At 43.8% G+C, this 19156-nt stretch overlaps 1 protein-coding gene across 3 annotated transcripts in view; it reads right to left on the bottom strand.

Moving 5' to 3' along the window:
* Sec24AB (Protein transport protein Sec24AB) overlaps positions 1 to 19156 on the bottom strand; it is a 149705-nt gene that overhangs the window by 75824 nt on the left and 54725 nt on the right. For all 3 annotated transcript variants that reach the window (XM_050196743.3, XM_050196744.3, XM_055063321.2), the window contains 3 exons: positions 15351 to 15460; positions 13999 to 14065; positions 891 to 1055 (listed from right to left, as the gene is read on the bottom strand). In XM_050196743.3, the coding sequence (XP_050052700.1) occupies positions 891 to 1055; positions 13999 to 14065; positions 15351 to 15460 (342 nt within the window). The remainder of the gene's footprint in view (positions 1 to 890; positions 1056 to 13998; positions 14066 to 15350; positions 15461 to 19156) is intronic.

Genomic DNA, 19156 nt, shown 5'->3' with positions numbered 1-19156 from the left:
GAAAAAAAGCAGAAGGTACAAACATTCAAACAGAAAGAAGCAGAGTCAAACCCACTCATATAATTACTAGTCTTAACAATACTTGGACGTAACAATGAGCAGTTGTTGAACCTTCAACTTTTATGTTTGTTCTATGATCAATTAAACCGCTCACTAAAATGTTCCCACGCGGCATTATTAGCCATTAAATTAAATCTGGCTACTTGATGTCTGCACCAAAAAGAAAGGGAACGTGAAATCCAGGAAAAAGTTAAAAAGAAAAGTTCACCAGCTTTGCCACACCTGCCTTCATGCCATGCACCCAGCATGACACGCCTTTGTCGCCCTTCTCCAGTCTCCCTTGCACCCCTCTTAACGTCGGCAAAACGGTGAAAGGTAGACTGGAGAGGGGCACGTGAGGCTAGCGATTTGAAGCGACGAAGACGTGCCGTGCGGGATGCACAGCTCAAAGGCGGGTATGGCAAAGCAGGTAGCACTCCACTCCCACCCCAAGGCAATGTGACGAAGGTGTGCCATGTGGAGTGCGTGGCATAAGGATAAGTGTGATGAAACAGCTCACTTCTTTTCTTTTCTACGATTTTGTGGGTTTTTTTTTCACCTTTGGGCAAACACAACCAGTTAGCCAGATTTAATTGTTATAACCAACTAAGTGGCATGGGAGCATCATTGTAGTAGACGGTTTATTTTACCATAGAACACATACAAATGTTGATAGTGCAGCTTGGCTGTGTTGACAAATCTTGACAGTGACAGTGGCTTCGACTGTGTATACACAGTCAGTCATCGTTTGGACCGTTTATGTAATAGGCATGTTCTGAGAAGGGGGTAGATATTCGTTTTGCTTCATTTGCCACAGAAACCACTTTAGAGATGCCAATCTTTGCACTCACCATCAATGTCCGAGACGAGCAGCATCTGTGGCTGGCTAAGCCCTTCGCCCAAGTTGTAGAAGTGCACTGATGAGTCGAAGGTTACAAAGCCCACCTGTGTGCGACTGTCACCTGGAATGTTGTCCAGCTCCTCCAAAAGAACCTTGCAGAATGATGACAAGTATCCTGGGACAAAGAAGGAACATGTTCTCTGCAAACACAAGATATGACAGGCAGCAAGGCAACAAAATACACTACAGAGTAACAATTGTCCACAAACATATCATTAGCAGAAATAAAGCATACATACATTACAGTATGTATCACATAAATTTGCATACATTAGAACCTCAGTAAACGAAAAGTGCTTAAAGGAATCCTGGAACACTTTTCTAACTAATCACAGAATGGCCTCACTATTAAAGGATGTCGTCTCTCGAATGTCATGACAAAAAATTTTTTAGAATCCTTCAAGTATGGTGAAGTTATCACACCGATACACAGCTTTCTCTCTCTTTCCATCTCCACTAGCGCACTGGAAGCTACACCGGGGAGAAGCCAAGAGGGTTCTCCTTCTCCCCCACTCTGTGCACAGAGCCAGGGAATGAATAGAGGAGAGAATTCAGGCACCCTACAGCGAAATATGGTGAAAGGGCTCATTTCAGCACCCTGTGGCAGTCACAGTAGACAAGGCTATGCAGCTTGCCACTGACATTTCAGAAGCCACGCGAAGCAGATGCATTGTCTGTGTAGTCATTGTCATGTGTAGACTATGTAGACAAGAAGTAACAATTACAGTAGAACCTTGCTGATACGTACGGGTTGCGGACACTTTCCCAGCGCCAACATTCGCAATCGAGAACAAAAAAAATTACCCAACAGAGTTACACTTATTTTTTACCAGTTCATACGTTCCCGGAAAACACTATATTTTGGCACCAACGTTCAGTACTTCACTGAAGTGCGATCGTATGATACGTTTTCCGGACGCTAGATCCCGTGTAAACAAGAAAATGCGCGAGGTGCGTGCAATCGAGAACTGTATATAGCCGCCCGCCATGGCAGCTTCACCACAATACTCGCCCGCCCGTCTCACGTGAAAACGCCAGCGTGCACTCAGTTTCTCATTTCGGTACCAGCAAATCCTTCCCGGGGTCATCGCACGTGGCATTCACGGCTATCACTGCCAATCCTATAGCAATAAGCATCTTCATCTATCGGTTTTACAGTGCATGGTGCCGTCGGAAGCGTAGCGCACGCTTTTAATAGGCGATAACCGAAACTCGCCACCATTCCCTGCTGCAGACTGCCATCCTATACGTTTTCCGGACGCTAGATGCCATGTGAACAAGAAAAGGCGCGAGGCGTGTGCGATTGGGAATAGTATATGGCCACCTGTCTCAAGTGAAAATGACGGCGCGCACAGTTTCTTATTCCGGTACCAGCAAATCTCCACCTGTGTCATCGCACACCACATTCACAGCTATCGCCGCCAAACCTACTGCAATACACATCTTCACCTATCTGTTTTACAGCGCATGGTGCGTAATGACATTGGTAGCGTACAGCACGCTTTTAGTAGGTGATAATCCAAATGCTCCGTCGTTCCCTGCTGCAGGCGGCGCGATGTGACCATCACGTTTCGATTCGGCGGCATCAGACGTCGCCCACCAGCTTGATTTCGTCTGGGTTTCCCGTAACCCTGTTAAAACCCCACGCAATAGGAAAACAACAAAACGCATCCCGGGCCGCCCGAGCACCACCAGCACGACGCGCGTCAGCGTCTTGTGCCACAACGATCCGCGCGATGCTTTGCATTACGCAAGATGTTAACAAAAGTTGAAGCTGTAAACATTTTTTAGTTACTTTCAGATTGTACATTTTCCCGCCTAGTACACTTTTCTCGCATCTTTTTTTTTCCAGAACATATCAAGGAGGCTCTACTGTATCTGCTCATGAGCATTCAGTACAGACAGCATCAAAGAGGTCAAGCTTAAGGATTGGCAGCTCCAAGTACACACTTGTTGGAATCCTTTGCCAATGATGATGATGATGACTTTGCCGGCGTTTCCTAGAAATGGGGCGGTGACAACTACAGTCGAACCCACTTGCAACGATACCGGTTTTAACAATATATCGGTTATAACAATGAGAAGCTGCTGCACCATTGACTTTTGTATGTTTTTCATAGTGAAAAAACCTACTTACTACAATGCCCCGATGCTGCATTATCAGTTATAATGATGAAGTTTGGCTGCTGGGTGTCTGAGCTGAAAGGTAGTGAGATGCAAAATTCTTGCAGAACAAAAAAGAAAACGAGAAATTCGAGCCGCGGCACGCTCATTTTCCAGCCATCTCCACGCGGCTCTCTCCCGTCACCATTCCACCCCTCTGAACATGAATGGGCTGTGCCATAGCTCTACACCGCCCCACCCTCTGAAACACAAATGGACTGTGCCAACTGCGCCGCAAGTAGATTGCTCGCATGTTGCTCCCTGGCTCCTCATTCAGTGCAGTTCTGCGAACAGCTTAATCGCTCACATTCGTCTTTGTTGGTTGCATCGAAGTCGTTCCTGGCCACGCGGTTTCTCAGCTTCGCTTGTCTCGCCACCGAAACGGAAAATGGCTGATCTGCCCGCTGATCATCAGCAACACACAACATTACCGGTGAAAAGAAGGCATACAGCTATAGATTTGGAAATTTAGTGCTTCTAACCGATGAGACGATCATCGTGAACCTGCTTGCATCAGATAGCGACAGCGATGACAGCAGCGACGACTGGTTAGGGCAGGCTGCCTCAACGTTGTTCTCACAGGAGGCCCGGCAGATGATTCAGTCCCCCTCTGGGGTTTGTTTTCGCTAGGAACGTTCCACTGCACAACGTTGAGCACTTGGATGCCTTGGGGAAGGATGTCGGCAAGCTTCGCGTAAAGCATGCATGGCTGCCCGACATAGGCTTTTCTCGTGCAAGCCAGTGAGAAGTACATGGCGAGATGCTTGTGGCGATCTCTCCTCAATGTTTCTTCTGGATTCCTCAATGTTTCTTCTGGATTTCTCAAGCTGACAGGCTGCTGCAGCAGCCTTCCCGCAATTTTTAAAAGGCCCCTTTTGGGACCACCAAAGAGAAATTCGCCTCAGTGGTGCTTGCATATCGCTTGCCACCCGTGACACCTCTTTGCAGTTGTTATAACAGTGCCATTCTTTAACACCTACAGCTGCAGCTTGTTACACGCAATCAGAGCGCACAGCAAGCAGTTAAACGAGTGAACACAATCAGCAGCCGGGCGGAGGAAGGTGGTGGGGAGGGGCACTGGCCTCCCTATCTATTTAGTTTTCTCACATCAGCTCTGCCATCCCCCTATTTTGATTTTTTCAAGCAACCCGGTTATAACAATTATCCGTTATAACAATGGAATTTTCATGGCACTTGAATATTGTTATAAGTAGGTTCGACTGTAGTAATTTAGCCTGCTTGATCTAATCAGGTTGATCTATCAGTCTAGCATTTTGCCATTCTTTAGTTGAACTTTTCTTTCTTCATTAATTCTATCTTTATATTGTACAGCTACCTGTGCCTGTAACGGCTTCAGTTCTGTGAATCCCTTCCTTTTTTCTTTACAGCGAAGCTGTACACCTCGACCATCCAAGGAAATTTCCCTGTCATTGTGGTAAGCAAAAAAATCTCCCCATACATGGGCCAATCCCGAAGCTAGAGCAATACCGGCCCAACCCGTGGCAGAGGTGAAGCAGGTGTTAAGCACTCCCCATATGTGGGCCGATACCGAAGATAGTGCAATGCCAGGCCAACCTGCGGTGGAGCTAATCCTTCTTCATAGAGTGGAAGGGCACTGAGATTTTTTTTCCTGCCAAAACTCATCGCTCGGTTATCTTGACTGCTGACCAGTAAATGCTTCTATCCGTTTTGAATCCCAATGCCTCTGGAATGCAGTCCTCTCCTACAGGTACTGCCAAATCAGGCCATTGATGCGCCCCCTTATATGAGCTTTCAGCAAAATATTTGCAATATATTATGTTTTTCACAACATATAATTGGTGTGAACAATGAATAATAATTAACTTACATACTGACTATATTGTTACCACTAGAAATGAGCTCATTTTCGGTGCTTTTACGTTTTGACATTATATTGCAAGACGTAGTCGCAACGTATACTGCAACACATAAAGTTATAGCCTTATCACTGGTATTTTCAATGGTTATATAGCATCAATAATTGCTCAATCAAGTTTTGAGAATTTGTATAGGAAACTTCGAAGAAACACTTCAAGGAACACAAATCTAGGTAATAATTTTTTTGTACAAGTACTGAGAGTTAAAAAAATCTTAAATATAAAAAATATGCACCTAGTTCATAGTTCCCAAAACTTGCAAGTCAGATCATGGAAAGAAAATGAGCATTTGTTGGCATCAATACTAGCCATAGTGATGCACGTGCTACATAGAAAAGCAGTAGCTTTGCAAATGTCAAAATGGGCAAGTTTTATTCCACAAGGAGCAATAGTTATTACTCATTGCAGCAGAAACCTGGTCTATATTTTACTGCCTTCTGCAGAAGCATGCAGAAGATTCCTCATACTTGATTATTACATTTGATCAGCTTTTCTGTGCAAGCAAGGTGGTCTAGCATGCATTCAACTGGCACTGAAGCCTCCGCATGCTTTGCTCAGTTCCTTTACAGTGATGTACAGCAATGAGGAGTGTTGCAAAATATTGTACAGTAATGAATAAGGGCACTTGCACAAGTGGTGTTCAAAATGTAAGTGATAAGACAGCTAGTCAAGCTTCGGTAGCAAGTTGGTCTGAAATCGACTGCGTGCTCTTGTGCGAGTAAAAACCTCACACAATGGAAAGGTCTGCTTGTAATAATTTGTACATACGCTGTCGAAGCGCTGATGGATAAAAGCAACCCACGGTGAGGAAAATAAAGTTGCATTTGATATTAGTCGAACACAATTATCAAAATAACACGCACTCATGAGCATCCATCCTTGTTTGACACATTATTAAAACAGCTTATACATCAGATCAGAAAATTAACCGGAGAGAAGTTTGTCTTCACCACTGCTTTCATTTAAAAATCATGTCGCCGAGTCAACTAGAACGCAAATCTTGAATATTTTTATCACAGTGCTAGGAGCACTGCAGGCTAGTTTTGACGATACCTCCAGTCGAAGTTTTACTTTTCCAGACTCACCAATATGCCAAAAATTATAAAATCTGAGAAATAGATAAAGTTCAGTCATTTCAGATGGCGCATGATGTTTCTAGTTGAATTCTAATGGAAACGTTTGACAACGGGTAGAGAAACTGTAGATCAAATTGATTGATTTCTATAGGCACAGTAACGAAAGAGTTTTTAACATTCTAAGAACAGAAAGTACATTAACCCTTGAAGACCTAAGAAAAAGCAACCAGTTAAATTTGCTGATCTTTGGTACCAGATGCTCTTTTCACTCTGCAACTGCATTGTCGAAGTTTCACAAGTTGCACTTTATTCTTTGAAACACTATCAATGCTGTGCTCTATAAAGTATGCTGGGCCTTTATGGGAGCAAACCTGAGGAAAGTCATCAAATGTGTATGCTATATTTTGGAGCTGCCTATATCAGAAAGGCTTGCAGCGAAGTGTCAAATGAAACTTTATGTAAGCCCGCATAACCTTCCGATAGCAAAATTAGCATTTCAGTGAGAAATATTCTTTGTAGGGAGGTGTTTTTACTATTCAAGTGTCTAGCATGACTTCACAAAGTAATGGGGAAGGACTTTGGTGTTGCTTTCAGAGGCACGTGCAATGAAAATATATTATTAATGATCTAGATGCGATATTTTAGGATTAAAGCAGGCATTGAAGACTAAAGTATTCAGCATTTGGTTCAGTAGTAGTTGAAACATTCAACAGACTGGTGGCATCTCCTGCAATGACAGACAGTTCTTGCATTACAGTCCTGTTGTATGATTTGCTCGGTGACATTTTCGTTAGAATTCTCCGACCTTGCAAGAGATGTGACCAACGTCTGGTTCCACAATGTAAGTTGCCCTACTACTGCACAAATCATCTTGATTGGCAGAGAAACTGTCCACAATCCATTGTCTACAAACTGCCCACAACTCTCCGCCTTTGTTTTTTCTGTTTCCTCCCACATACCTTTTTAATTTGTAATAAAATCCTGTTTAAATTATCTGTCTTTTTTAATAATCTTTATACGATACCTAAACATTTGTTTTCATTTACAGTTGTGATCCAGCCAGGTTAGGATTTGGAGCAATTTTTGGAGCAGAAAAAATATAATTCTGGAGCAGTTTAGGTGCAGCCATACCAGCATTTTGGAGCAGCTTCAGAGCAGAAAAATTCGTCTTTTTGAAACACTTGGGAGTAGTACAACAGTAGTCTGTAGCCATTTGGCGAAGCCTGTTATTACTGTACAACCAGTAAGTCCTGCTCAAGAGTGAAACAAGACACAAAGCCAACAGCAACCAATTAAACTTGTCTTCCCATGGACGGTATACCATGCACAGTATGTTGCAAACATATTTATTTAGGTTGGCAAGAAACTTAATTTTGTAAACAATTAAATTAAATTTTGTAGGCTAATGAGAACAAAGGTATGCGCCTGGGTGCAAGACAGACATAAAATTACAAATGAGCTAGAACAATTTGCACTATCAGGCACAAGACAAAAGGGGATCGCAAATCTCTAATGCACCTTCCAAATGACAGATGTGCTTTGATATGCTTTACCAAACTAGCCAAAATGTGTACAACAATGCTAGAAACTCGACAAGAGACTATGCACCTATGAACAGCGCCACGATGAGATGCCTCCGTACGGTGTGTCGTAAAGATGGTGATGACATTGGAGAACAACGTTCATACCATACTGCACACTTGCTTTCGTTGCAAGGCGGTCTGTCAGCTTCCCATATGTAATGTGGCCTCTGCAAGTTGACTCGGCGTAGAACCTTAACTTTTGTCACCGATACCCAACCGACCTTTCGAAGCATCACCAATTAGGCCTAATGGCGAACACAGTGTGCCATTGCGAAAATTGCCATTGCCAAAACCGGTGCGGAGAGCTTGACGCTAATATGTTTGTATAAGTGGCTAACTGGCAATCAGTTCAGAGATCATGCAACCGCGTTTTTGACAACCGTCGAAGCCAGCAACAACTGCAATCATGCACAGAAGTTGGCAGATCGACAGAAAGTTCCAAACTTCATGTGCAAGCACGTGAATCCGCATGCATGAACACACGCATGTGATACAAACTGCATGCCTTCCAGTGGCTAAACGGTCCTATATCTTCACACATAGGCACTGCTTTCGTCACCACTCCCTTTGTCATCGTCGGGTATAGGAATTGTTTCTATAGGAGTTGACGACCCGGACGACCTTTGTACCAAGAGAGGCGTGCCTCATTATCAGATCGTGGTTTTGCCAGGTAAAAACTCCAGAATTAAACTTTCTTTTGTCCCAAAACCAATTGATCACAGTGGTAAGGCTGCGTGCAATGCATCAACCTCAGCCAATTATTTCACCAAATATACGAAAAATAGAGCAGTAGATAATCGAGTCGCGAACTGAATTTGAATGTTCACAAATCCATTCATATAGTTGAGTACAGTCAATGTCTGATTTTTCTAATTCCCTGGGAGCTGCGAAAACTTCAGAAAAATCGGGCAGCCCAAAAGAACAAATGCATGCCTTTTACTGTCCCCAAGGGCTCAAATTGCCACAGGCATGTCCGAAATAGCTCTAGAGGCCTGCCAGTACACTTATTAGGCATATAGATGCTCATACTGTGACAGGAGATAGCGGGTGCACAAGTGTATAATTAAGGAATACATACTGTGTCCAGTGACAATTGCCTCTTCCCACTCTTGACATGCTTCACAGCCATACTTTGCATATGCTTCACCGAACACTGCTGTATTGAGGCACACAGCAGTGTGCTACTTTTGGGAACCGGCGTTATGCAACGCGTTGTGCTTTCCGAGCTTCAAAGCCATTGTTAACAGCAGCAAATTTTTTTAATGAGAAACACGGCAGCAAACAGCAAGATGCTTGGTAGCGAATGTCGAAGTAGCTAGGCCTAGCGTTGCTGTGGTGGTGGCTATGGCTGCCAACAGTTCTACGTGCGAGAGCACCTGTTTGAGGCAGCGAGATAATAAAAATGGCGGCGGTAGGGGCTTCAATCAATGCCGTTTCAGACCTGTGGTCATGGCATAAAAGTACAGAAAATCGGACGGTGAAGTGTCTTTGCGTACGAAATTTCAGACGGTCTCATACATTGACTATTGGTTACCGTGGCAGTGCCGTGAATGAGTCCAAATTATTGGGCATGTCAGAAAAGTTGGTCATCGACTGCAGTTGCATAACCCTACTGAAGCATTGCATTGCTGTGAAAACACGAAAATACCGCACTTTTGCACACTTGGCGCAAATGGAACTTGAGTGGGTGCGGCCAGGAGTAGGCAAGTTGATCTGTAGTAAAATGGTGCAGTTGGACCACCACTGTATTTATCTAAATTTACTGTAGCACTGCTCACTATTTTAACCCTTTCGCTGTCACGGACGTACCGGTACGTCATCGCGCTTCCCCCCCACAGTGTCACTGCCATACCGGTACGTACTCTATCGCGCGTTCCAAATTTCGCGCCTGAGCGCAAAGCTGGCGCTCCCGGACTTGGCCACGCCATCTGTTGACTCTTCCTACAAGTTCGTATTTTCGCCCCGACCTGTGTTAGTACATGTATTGAAGAGTACGGTGCGACTGCCACGCCCCCCTCTCTTTTTGCTGAGTGGCGCGGTGGATCCGCGTTCGCTGGATCATGCGTCGCGCACGTGGTTATGGGTTCAAGGGTTGTTCTGCCATCTCCGCCGGTTTGAAGGTTTTTCTTTTTCTTCTGTTGGTGCGTCTGCTACGGCGCGTCAAGTTCAGGCGCACGCGTCGCCGTTGCCTCCCCGAAAAGAGTGACTCGATTGCTGCTTTCGCTCTCTCGCCGCACCCTCGCTTCCGACTTGCAGCAGTAAACGTAAAGCCCTTCGAACTTTGTTTTAGCCTTTTTCCATCTCTCTCTTCTTGATCACACAACGTCCCATTTATCTCCGTTGCGCGGGCGACTGAAAGCGCATCCTCCCAGCGTGCGGTTACTTTCGGATAGCCGAGCGGCGCGAGACCTTCGTCTGTTCATTGGAGCGGTGGCTCTTACGATTCAGAATACGAGCCGAGCTCGGATTTGGACTCGGACAGCGTCTAACGCGACGAAGAGATGAGTTCCGCATCGTCAGATTCAGATGTTGAATGGATGTTATAGTCAAGCTGATGATGTTTACTAATAACAGCTGCAGAACATTGAAATGTGCATATTGCATTGACTATGTTATTTGTATACCAATCATAATCAAAAATAAATTGCTATGTTCATTCCCTGTTATGCTCGTTCCCTGAAACCAAGCCGACACTGGGGGTGCGTCACGGCCAGAAAGGTCCGACAGCGAAAGGGTTAATGACTGAGAAAATAAGAGAATCACCATCTTTGTCGGCAGCAAGAAAGGAACTAGGAAGAATATTAGCAATGTTGATGTAATCCTTAACACAGGGGTGGGACTACCCAAAGTCGTTTTGGAGCAATTTTTGGAGCAAGTAAAATTGCAATTGGGAGCACTTTGAAGCAGACAAAATTGCATTTTGGAGTAGCTTGAAGCCGAATAAATTTCATTTTTGGAGCAATTTGAAGCAGATAAAATTTCATTTTGAAGCAGTTTGGAGCAGGTCAATGTGAATTTTGGTGGAATAATGGAATATGACAGCGCATTTTGAAACTACGACGAAACAGAATAAACCAACACAAGCACTGTACTGCAACTGTCTTAAGCAACGTCTTAAGCTGAACTCTGAAGCAGATTACTGATACTGAAACCGTCTAGTGCATGCAGATCTTCAAGTATAGACAGCAATCATGCATTCTACAATAGTGAGTCTGAAATTTCGAAGAGTAGCCCAAGACATTTTTATATATACCGTTTTCTTTAATGTCTCGACAGTGTGGGTGAAGTGCTTGCAAATGCACTTCGCCAACAGACCTTACGGAGAAGCCAGAGTTATGAACTACAGTGGTTTATTATTGCAATAGCAATTATATGGACACTCCAGGCGCATTTACATCGGCGTCATCGCTGTCGTCGTGATGTTCCGTATTAAGTCCAAGGGTGATACATCGTCGCCATGCACTGTATGCTGTATGCGCGAGTGAAAGCGTGCTAGGGTGAGCCAACGATGGTGGCTCAATCTCGTGCGCTCAAGAGAGGAAAGTGGAGAGAAAGCGCGCCGTCTTCTGTCACGTGCAAGGCACCAGGGAGGGGAGGGGAGAAAGGGGAGGGTTCTACTCCGGCAGCTGCTGCGTATGGTGCGGCCGTGCGGGCCCTACCTTGAAAGCGATCTGCGATGGGGACAGAGTGCATGCTCCAACTTCTGATAACTTCATGTGCGCTGTGTTTTCGCCGTTGAAGCGAGAGGCAGCACGCAATTCAATTCGCCCGCTGCTGCTGCCACGCTTCCTCCAGTGTTTTGATGCATGTGGCGACTAAGTGAGATGCGTTCACGTTTGCTAGTATGCCCGTGAAACCACGCTTCTTAATTTAGTTAGTAAGCGAACGATTACAAATTTATATGACCGATAAAGGTACTATCCCTACTTCGTATAGCTGTATACTAATTTGCTATCGCAATCGATGCTTCACCTTTTGGGCAAAACTACGACTTCATGAAGGCCATTTTTATGTGATAGACCAGGGTGGTTCCAAAGCATCTAATGCTTAACTTTCTGGTATAACGTAAAACCATTCCAATCTGGTTTTACCCGAAAACCACCATTAGCCCTTTGTGATAGGTCAAAATGGCTCAGGCCTTGTCCTTAAGGGCATAAAAACAGATTGGAATAGTTGTACATCATACCGGCCCTGGGGACAGAAACGGCCGGTTGCTAAACCCGCTTCAGCAGGTGCCTCCCTAATATCGAGTAGGGTGCATCAATGTCCTCCTCGCCCACCGCCCCATGCATCACTGTATTGTACTGCAGTGTACTGTACAGAGTACTGTACGCAGAGACGGGCAAGGAGGACATCGAGGCACCCTAATATCTAGTTCATGCGCAGCGCACTTAGCCTATTTTTCGTTGTTTTGCGCCCCAGCTAGGGAGCACTGCGCCGCTCGGCCCACCCAACCGTATTCTAATACACTCTAAACACAGCCGCCTTGGCCGTTCCGACAGCAGCGACGAGAGCCGGGAGTGGCCGAGCGCGCCCCGGCTACTTGCCGGAAGCGCCAAAAAGTGCAGTGTTACAAGTGCAAAAATTACGAGAAACTGTGCGGGAGGCGCCGTTGCGTGGTGTGCGGAATGTGAACGACTGCACTTTTTTTGGGAGAACGAATCCGTTCGCTGTTCGCAGCCTCTGCCGGGGCACACATGCCGAAGCTGTTCGGGCGCAGCGTGGCGCAATTTTGGTCAATTTTCTGTGTTTGGTGCAGGAATTTGCATTTGTATCAAAATGGCACAATTGGCACAGGAGTCCCGCCCCTGTTAATATATTTTTTTACCTGCAACCGTTTCTGAAGTTTTTGTAGCGAGCAAAAAAATATTTTGTCGAAATACAGGTAAAAGAGCCATCGTGTGTGTTTTGGGAACAAGCACACCCCTCTAGCATACACACAGGCCCAGCGTACTTTACAAAGTAAACCTACATTCATTTTCTCGTGATGCTATAAATATGTAGTGTACATAAAATGTCATGCATTCATTGTTTACATCATACTTTTCTAAAACTTGCACGAAAACTTCAGCTTCGGGATACATATGCTATATGTCTCAAAAACATATAAAGAAGGTGCATGTGCAGCAGCACCTAAGTTCAGCACTCATCCAAGTTTGGCAATGAATATATCAAATACATCATGAAGCTGACAAAAAACTTAGCAAGACCTTTCTCAGCAAAATGGTGTACTAAGGAACACAGCATGTTTCTTTTTTAATTATTTCCAAATTAAAATGGTACTTTACTTCTAAAAGTACGCTGGGCTGTAATGGGCTCAGAAATTCAAACCAAAATTCACCAATTTCGGTTTTACCAAGTACAGTGTACGCTACAAATTAGCCTCTACCTTATGAATGACACAAGGTAGAGCCATGATTCTTTTCGCAATAGGTAGAAGGGTGAGTGGGGTTGCATGAAAACATAAAAGTGAAATATGTAATTTTTTGAAGAAAATAGGCATTTCAAAAGTGTGCACATATACCTTAACCGGAATTGCTGCTTAACCAGAAAAACAGCTTTATGCTTGGTTGGTTTTGCATTAAGGCAACGCAAAAATAAAGTTCGTTAAACAAAACTACATTTTTTAGCACCGGGTAAACGAAACTAAAAATATTACCAAAAATGAAACTGAGCAGCCAATCTCAGTGGCATCGCAACAGGCATCACTGTTTGCGCTTTTCATCTTTGGGTTTTCTTGGCAGTTCTCTACATTATTGCCAAAGCAGCTTTTGTTGGTGCCGCAGTTGATTTGGCTCTACCGTAGTCGTGGCTTACTGTGGTTTCTTTGAGTTAGCAACATCAGTGAGCTGCGAGTTTGCTTAGCATTTCCGATGGTGGCACAAAAGTGGCCGCACAATGCGCTCATGCTGGAAATTAAAATAAAAAATTATTGATGACTTCGACAGGTGTTGCTTCACTAAAACTGCTATTTTTGACCAAATGTCTTTTTTTCTTTCCCTGTTGTAATTATGTTTTGTCTGGCTAGCTTTAGTCGGCGGCTGCATGCAAGTATAAACTTTGTAAGAAGAACCTCTGTAATCAGACCTGCTACACCAATTATCTGCTGTTGACAATAAAGTATCCGCCCCTTTTGAAAGAGCATATCATGCGCACTTGAGCTCAGTAAATGGAACTCCTGATAAACGTAACTTACTTCCCTAGTCCCTTGAGGTTCCGTATAGTGTGGGTCCTCTCTAATTATACAATGCAGCAGCACAAAGACAGTATTTCTAGTAGTGGTCAGGTCAAATGATTTGCACCATGTGCAATTTTCAATTAGGTAGTGCTATACCAACCTGTATGTATGGCACCATGGGAAACATCAAGAACAAAAAGGTAGGCTGCTGGTTGCGGCGGCCGTAACTGCATGGAGAACATAGGGCGCTGTTACACACTCACTGTTCATTAAGCCAGAACCAACTCAATACAAGCACTGAACTGCACAGATGACACAGTTGACCGTTTCTAACACATGTGTAAGAAACGGTCAACAAAGGGTCATTCAAAGCAATTAGTGTATGAACAATGGCAGCTTTTTTTTAATCATCACAACTTGATAGCTTGTTAGTTATGCTCTATATTTACTTGCCCAATGCCCATACTTTTACACAGTTGATAACTTTAGGCGCAGGAACCATCCCCCCGTTTCGAGAAATTACCACATCAGAGGGCAAGTTCGCAGTGAAGTTGCTATGGTCACTGACTTCAGTGCTCATGTAGGGAGGACATAAAACATGGTCTCGGTATGGTAGAGCAATACTTTGCAAAATAACAGTGCACAATATGAGAAAGTGCTCTTGTGCAGAATGTAGCTTGTGCAGAGAACTGACTCTTTTTAATTAGCGCTTTCTCTTTTAAGCACAAACAAACAATAAGAAATAGTTTAGGACAAAGAAAGAAAAAAAAAAAGAGGGATCAAGGCTCACATCAATATAGCTATAAAAGGCAAACATCAAAGCATTAAAGGAAATATGGAGCATACAAGGGTTCACCTAAGGAAAAGGAAAGAAACTTGAAAAAAATTCATTTTACCTTTTCAAAAAAGAGGAAGAAGGAGTAATAACACACAACCACCTCCGCTTGACGAAACATTTATTTGCCCCCACATCAACAGCTAATCACCAAAAGTTGCTTACAACTTGTTTTGCACAGACCCTATAAAACCGATTTCACATTCTTCAAAGAGCCAACATGCTTTCCCAGTATTATGAAAAAGTATGCCACACATAACTATGCAAACCATGATCATCTGTCTGATCGAGCACGGCATGCCACGAGTGGCTCAAGAAAAATTAGAACAGCAGGGTAACAGTCTGCCAGAAAGTGACAAGATGGGAATGATATCTCATCTTGTAACACAACAATAATGTACAGTTTTGCTGGTGAATTATATAACTAAAACTGAATAAAAAGCTGAGACCTAAAAGACTGCAAACTGGGACTGAAAAACAATTTGAATATTTCACTTTTTCCAGACAAGGCTTCACGATCATGCGCCACTACATTAAAGTGCTCCGGACAACTCTCAATGTTACTTATTTGGCACTGTTCATTACAAAAACGTTAATCACAGAAGAATTGCGCCAGCACAGCAAAGCAGCAGAGGAAACTGTGGGAAAACAATGAATAAGCAAATTGCAACACATACCATGTATTCAGTAGGAGCCATGAACTCCACAGTGGCATTGCGAACCTCAGGCCGTCGTTCTGGCTCACCATATTTTTTCGTTGATGGGTCATACATGAAGTCATCAGGCACTGATTGAGCATGAAATAACAAAAGCAAAATGTAATTCTAAGCCTATAATGTTCACACAAGCTGCAGCAGAAGTATTAATACACATGTGCTTGCCAAGGTTGAAGACTGGGTGTGTTGGTATAGCATATTAGAGGTTCGATTGAGCAACAAAAAAAATTTTGTTTGTTTTTGTCGTTACCCCCCCCTGTGGCGAGTATCTTCCTGTATTTATTCCATTGACAAGGGAATAAAACAATAGTTGCAAGTAGCGCTCTGTGGTGTGTCTCTCTTCTGTGTGTGTCGTCCAAATGTTGCGCAATCGAACCTCTAACATGTACTTCACTTATAAGGTAACAACCAATAATGCATGCAACGCAGAATTAAAAAAAAAAATTATGGGGTTTTACGTGCCAAAACCACTTTCTGATTATGAGGCACGCAGTAGTGAAGGACTAATTTCGACCACCTGGGGTTCTTTAACGTGCACCTAAATCTAAGTACACGGGTGTTTTCCCATTTCGCCCCATAACGCAGAATTTGCGATTACAATTTTCTCTCCCGAGTAAATGTATACTTGTAGCACTTAAGAGCGCAGTCACACAAAATAAAAAAACTGCTGGCTCTTCCATAATCGAGAGTAGATGTAAGCATGAAATGGCAACCGGCAAAGCAGACTAGCTGGAGATGATACTAGCCACAATCTTAAAATGGGTGTAGTGCTTGTTCACAACGGACACCACACCACACCACACTGTGCACTGGTCCATATGGATGCTGCCCAGCTAGAAGAAAAGCACCTGAAGGAGGCGCCCTGCAGCATGGCGCCATTTCTCGAGGTGACGTAAAACCCGCGCTGGGGAACTCGCAGACCACTGGCATTCAAATGAGAACGGGCAACCCTGTCTCAGCGCCAAAAGATAACAATGAAGTGTATGGTGCCCTGCCTTTTGAATGCCGCCCCCCTATTGGAAATGACAAAGCTTCAGCGTACTAGAAATTACAGCTTGAGTGCTATTGTGAATAAACATTAGAAAGAACTCAGAAGCAATATTTTTCGTTAACTTGTTTGGGCAGTAACTAGCATATGTACTGCAGTCCTGTACAAAGGGTTGGAGGCCAGAGACCGCATTTCCTTAAGTTTTGATTGGTTGCTCGGATGTTGTCGTTCGAATGCCCAGAGAACAGCTCAGGCTTTTGGCTCAAGGTCACTTAAAGGTCGCCAACAACGGGAACTAAGAAGATTTCATGCTTAATACCAGTTGCAGCTCAGATACTGAAAAAATAAACCTAAAGGTAAGCAAGGCAGTTAGCACGGTTCTCTACAGGGTGTACAGGTGATAGGGCGACAAGTGAGGGCAATGCCGAGAAGGACGACCCCAAAAAAAAACAAGTAAAAATGAAGCACATTGTGCCTGTGCACAAAGTGCTTCATGGTACGCCCAGACAGTGCCCAACATGAAGCACCAAGTCCCTCCCTGTCAGGCGTGCCTTCCCCTTAGTACTGTTGCAACCAGGGGTTCAAAGATATGGAATGTTCACGCACCATCGTTGAAAAAGGATCGTAGGCTTTGGCCCGACATTGAGAGGGTTTTAGAACAACTTTTATACATTCACATGATGTACATGAACATGGGAAAATGACAAAGATAATAAGTTCAGAGCTTTTCAAGCTGCCAATCTACATAGTGACCTTCTCATCTTTTTATCTCTTCCATCATACCGCTCACGTCACCTTCCTCAATCCCTTGTCAGGAGATGGGCGACATCATCTTCAGCCAATCTGAAGGAGAGCTTAGACCAACACACGTACGGCATGGTGCACAAACATGGGGTCACACACCATGGGCACTAGATTCCCATTGTCGAAGCAATGACAGCAGAGAAAGGCATGATGTCCTTTGAAGGAATGTCGTTTTGTAAAATGCCCAAACCTGTTTGACAGTGTCCAACTAGTTGCCATAAATCACTGCAGTTGGAGCTGGCTCTGATGGGAGTGTCGGCTCGTTTACCATGCCACTGGTTGTAGTGTTCTACGTAACTGGTTCCACAGGGTCAATGCACAATGACAACGGTACTTTAATGGTGCCAACCGACCACGAACTGTTCCCACACCCAGACACTTGACTAGAGGTACACTGCAGCCGGTCTACCTGGTAATTTATGGTTTTGCCACGACGAACTATAAGAGCGCTTTGAACTGTGATATACAGCCATGCCTTGTTATTATCAGCTTCGTTAATGTGAACAAATTATGGACAATCCTTGCAGGCACCAAACTTTTCCAATGCATTTATGCATCATAAATATCGCAATTCACAGGTGCAAGTTGTAATCAGCTAGTGCAAGACAGGGTTAAGTGGAACTCGCAGAGAGAGACCTTCGTAATGCAGAGGACATAAAAATGGGATGATGATGATGATGATGACGATGGAAAATCGCTGTCCAGACAATGGACATGGCAGACATGTATAAAGCCCGTAGATACCCATGAATTTTTGTTTTGTTAGTCCTTTGAGTGCAATGCTTGACTATACTTATCTATGCACCAATGCACACCACTAGCCGTGCTCGACAAAAGCCATGTCACACTTTCTGCACACTCCTTGCTTTTCCGGAGGCAATTTGTGAACTACAATTATACGGCAGGTTTTGTTTTCATATGCCAAATGGTGTGGCAAAGCTTAACGCCATAGTGCTCACATATTCTTTGCTGACATGCCGGACTGACACAAAAAGCCGGATTTTCTCTTTTAAAAATGTAGAACTTCAAGAACTTCTTATGCATTCTGATTCAGAGAAATTCAAAATCGACGACAAGGTGTCTTCAAGAGACAATGACAGCAACAAATGGGGCACACTGCCTGCGAAACACTATCTTCATTAAAATCATTATTTAAATGCTTTAATTTTTGTTTGAATTTTCAGGTTTAAAAACACTGTAAAATGTTCAGCAACACATCGGCAATAAATAGCATTTGAATTTAAAGCCTGCTAATGTGTTAGAATTTGCTGCACATTGGAAAAACCTCCGACAGACAACGAAGGCACCCAAAGCGTAATTAACATGCAGTGTCAGTATGGACAAGACACCCTTAAAATTAAAAGAGCCAAATGCCTCACACACACTGACAGTGAAAAGCCAGCAGCATGCAATAAGCAACCAGATGCATTTCAGTCACCAAGACAACACTGGCCAGCATCTCTTCCACCCAGACACTGGCATGATAGTTTTAGTACTCACATACTAGCTGAAGTGTGTATGCTTTGCAAGACAGATACTGGGCCTTTCTAGGTCTTTTAGTAGTTCTATTGACACCTCAAGCACAGAAGGCACTGGGCAGAGAGCAGCTTTTTTTCTCTTACAAGCTAGCATTGTGAAGATTTAGTGCTTCCTGCACTGTGTGCCCCTCTTCTGTTGGATTCATTTTGCAGACACTTTTGTCGAATGAACCTTTTATTTTTTTGGTGAAAACTGGGATTTGAACAGTGGAAATTCCATAAACACGAAGCCTGCCATCACAGCACTCACGGCCCCCCAAAAGAAAGCACCAAACTGCACTGCAATTTTTTTTAATGCATCAGCAACCAGAATAATGCACATCAACTTGCTCAAATTTTGTTAAATTTCTATTCTAGTGTGCCCACTGCAATGTACAGGAACACACTTTATTTACAGCATCTTTTTTCTAGACATACCTGTAGTGTTGTACGCTAAC

Source organism: Dermacentor andersoni, chromosome 1 (genome assembly GCF_023375885.2).
Source record: "Dermacentor andersoni chromosome 1, qqDerAnde1_hic_scaffold, whole genome shotgun sequence".
NCBI lineage: Eukaryota > Metazoa > Arthropoda > Arachnida > Ixodida > Ixodidae > Dermacentor > Dermacentor andersoni.
This window is presented reverse-complemented; position numbering and strand designations above follow the sequence as displayed.